The sequence below is a fragment of the Austrofundulus limnaeus genome, unplaced genomic scaffold (genome assembly GCF_001266775.1).
Source record: "Austrofundulus limnaeus strain Quisiro unplaced genomic scaffold, Austrofundulus_limnaeus-1.0 Scaffold175, whole genome shotgun sequence".
In the NCBI taxonomy this organism is placed as follows: Eukaryota; Metazoa; Chordata; class Actinopteri; order Cyprinodontiformes; family Rivulidae; genus Austrofundulus; species Austrofundulus limnaeus.
In genome coordinates, this window is record NW_013952577.1 from 197697 (window position 1) to 200866 (window position 3170).

The 3170-nt window shown below is 33.9% G+C and overlaps 2 protein-coding genes across 2 annotated transcripts in view; one reads left to right on the forward strand and one right to left on the reverse strand.

The window, feature by feature from the left end:
* hormad1 (HORMA domain containing 1) overlaps positions 1–1356 on the reverse strand; it is a gene marked incomplete in the record, with an annotated part of 8241 nt that extends 6885 nt beyond the window's left edge. The window contains 2 exon segments of the mRNA XM_014017706.1: positions 693–749; positions 959–1356. Coding sequence (XP_013873160.1) covers positions 693–725 — 33 coding nt within the window.
* A 71-nt stretch (positions 1357–1427) lies between these two features.
* Positions 1428–3170, forward strand: part of ensab (endosulfine alpha b) — a 6869-nt gene continuing 5126 nt past the window's right edge. Inside the window, exon 1 of the mRNA XM_014017707.1 lies at positions 1428–1622. Coding sequence (XP_013873161.1) covers positions 1566–1622 — 57 coding nt within the window. The 5' untranslated portion in view covers positions 1428–1565. The remainder of the gene's footprint in view (positions 1623–3170) is intronic.

Consider the following 3170-nt stretch of genomic DNA (forward strand, 5'->3'; position numbering starts at 1 on the left):
CTGCTGATGTAATATTTTCCGTATAATTATTACAAAAACACAAAATAAGTATAAATAAGTATTTATATTTGTGTACAAGCTGTTTAGATTGTCAAAAAGCCTGTGTTTTTAGGGTTATTAACAAAGTTTGTGTACTCAGATCAGTAATATTTGGGGTCACAAGTTTTTGCCATGGATATTTTGTGGGTCAGAAGATAAAAAGTTTGGGAACCACTGCCCTACACAACTCCCTACACTACTTGTGACTTAATTCTCAGTTCAATGTGATGGGTCCAAGCTCTAATATTGTGTTTAAGGTTTGACCAAAAATGACCAAATCTTCATCATTTTACATTTTTTTATATAAAACTTGTACAAAAGGTGGAGGATGATATGAGTTCCACCAATTAATCCTAGCTCTGTGATTTTTTTTTTTTTAATTTTAAGCATTTTTATCTTGAAGGTTGAATGTATGAATGAGAAAGAATGTAATGCAAATACTACAGGACAATGTGCATTTTAACTCATCAGAAAAAGGGTTTTAAGTCTTGTTAACTACAGTAGCAAATACAAATTCAGACACCAAGTCACCAATTATAATACATTCTCCTCACCTGTGACACTAAATACTAAAGCATTCAAACTGACCCTAATTAGCATGTGTGAGCTAGAAGTTATAAGTCAACTAACTTTATCAACTAAATAGCAATTACCTGTGAAGTCCTCTCTTGCTGTGCACATGCCATTCTTTGGTGAATAAAGACAAAAATCTGCAAAAATAAAAACACAATTAACTAAGACCTAGAAGTATTTTTAAAACCTTGTACCTGAACGTTTGCTACTATGCTGCTAAGCTAATTGACATTCTAGCTAGCTAACTTAAAACATTGAGAGTACATAAGTTTTGTTAAATTGTATACACTTGTGTTGACAATGAGAGTTAAAGTACATTTTTCCCCCAAAAAATACAACGTAGTACCTTCAATTAAATATGTTAAATGGTAACTTTTAGGTTTTCGTTGCTACCGCGAACAACGACCCTCTAGTTGTAGCCGAGGATTCGCTCGTTTACCAATCGCTGCTTGGTTGAGCCTCTGGCAAAGACAAAACAATAACACCTACAGCAAACACTTAGTGAAATTACTGGTATTTTGGTCAATCACAAAAGTAACGCAAATCTTGTTAAAAATATTGAGTACATGTTCCGTAGTAGATTATATTAAATATGTTGTGTTGTACTTTGTGTCGATGCAGTGAAGCGCGCGCGGTCCCTGCAACGCCCCCACTATGGACATCTTCCAATTTCATTGGACAATGCTCTGTCAATCATGCAGCTTTCTGGCCAATATTTGTATCCCATTGGTTCAATGTGAAGTAACGCCGCCTTTCTATTGGCTGAAGTATAAGTCATTCATTCCTTGTCGCGACGTCACATATCGTTACGCCATTTTTGTTGGGGAGCAGTCGTGTTCAGAAAATCAGGATTAGGTAGGTCCAGAGCGGTAGCATCTGACGTGATCCCGTGTAATCAGCCCTTCGAGTTGTCTTCGAGTCGGACAGTTTTTTTTGTCCGTCACACTCAGACAATGTCGTCGGAAAACCTTGACTCAGACACGCAGGTGGACTACGAGGATGAAAAACAGGTGGGTTCTCTTGGGTTGCTAACTGCAAAACATGCTAACGAGAAGAAGCTAATGTGTATTAGCACAAGAGTGAAGTGTTTTCAGATGACTGAGAGCAGCATAGAAGTTCAAAATACTGCACCCGAAAGTCACCGATATGACATGGATAATCATTTTTATGTGTAATTACGTGGGTTGAGTTATATGTCAGTGCATCCAGTCTGTATTTCATTTTGTTTTGTTCCTTGCCTTGTGTTATTGGTGCAAGTACACACAGCAACTCGGGCCTCACTGGTTTGAACTAAAGGTCCTCTGACCAGCTAGTTTCATATGAAGACCAAATATTGTCAACACACAAACTGCTATTCTAAATAGTAGAGATGTATCAACAAATAAATATGTAGCAATGCATTTGTGTCAAAGACACAATGACCAGTCTTTTAGTTTTGTGTAAAAAATATAATTGTAGATAATTCCTGCATTTATGATTGTTACAACAACGTGTGTTTCTACTTAAAATTGGCATTAGTACACATCAGTTAATATCAGTATGTCTTAGAATATTCTGCAATTTAACTTAAGCAAACTCAAAGGTTTGCTATTTGTTTCAGACAGATGAAGTTCACTTGTATAATTAGAGATTTTAAACCTATTTTCTTTACATTTTCTCCACTGTCAACAAAGTGTGGGCAGCAAGCCTATTGTAAATCTATTCAATTAACCAAATACATTAAAAGTGTGCAGAATATGAATGTATCATACTTGAAATATAAAAGCCTAATTCACTGCAGTACATTTGTGGGATTAAGATTAAATATTATATTACCCCATCGTTACAATCAGATGGTTGGTGCAGGTTTAAAAGGTTTATATTCACATTTTAGTTGTCAGACTCTGGAACAAATCGTAATTGCACAAAAACTTATCAATTTGCAATGAACGCACAGTTTAAGTAAATAAAAACTGTGCTAGTTTTATTTGTTTTATTTTATTTTATAAGATTTTAAGACATGTTTAATGTATAACTTTTACTTTTAATGATGTCAAATATGTTTTGAGGATGACTCTCAGCTACTACCACAACCCATTGGGTCCCATTACATCAGAGATTTAAGTAGCAGGTAGTGTAGGTAGAAAATAGGCAGCTGTAGTGCATTGGTAGGAAAAAAAATTGCATTGATTTGATTTGTTTTTATTTATTTGTTTCATTAAAAACAAAATAACTATACACAATAGAAAATAAAAAATATACAAATCAAATAAAAAGAAAGGCAGCTGAAAGAAGAACAATCTTATATCTGCCCCTATTATTCCAAGAATATATTCAAACAATAGTCATTTATAAAATAAAAAAGTTTAATAAAAACATCAACTCAAACAACAGTTCATATGGATCCACATGCTTTTCCATATTTCTTAAAAATAACTTTTATCATTCTCTTAAGTATAAATCTTTACTAAAAAGATCTTTTTGTCAAAATAAAATGAATAAATGTTTGTTCCTTGAAGGAAATAGTTCATCTTGTATGTTTTAGACCATGTTTCCACTGTACACAAGTAGGGCTGCCA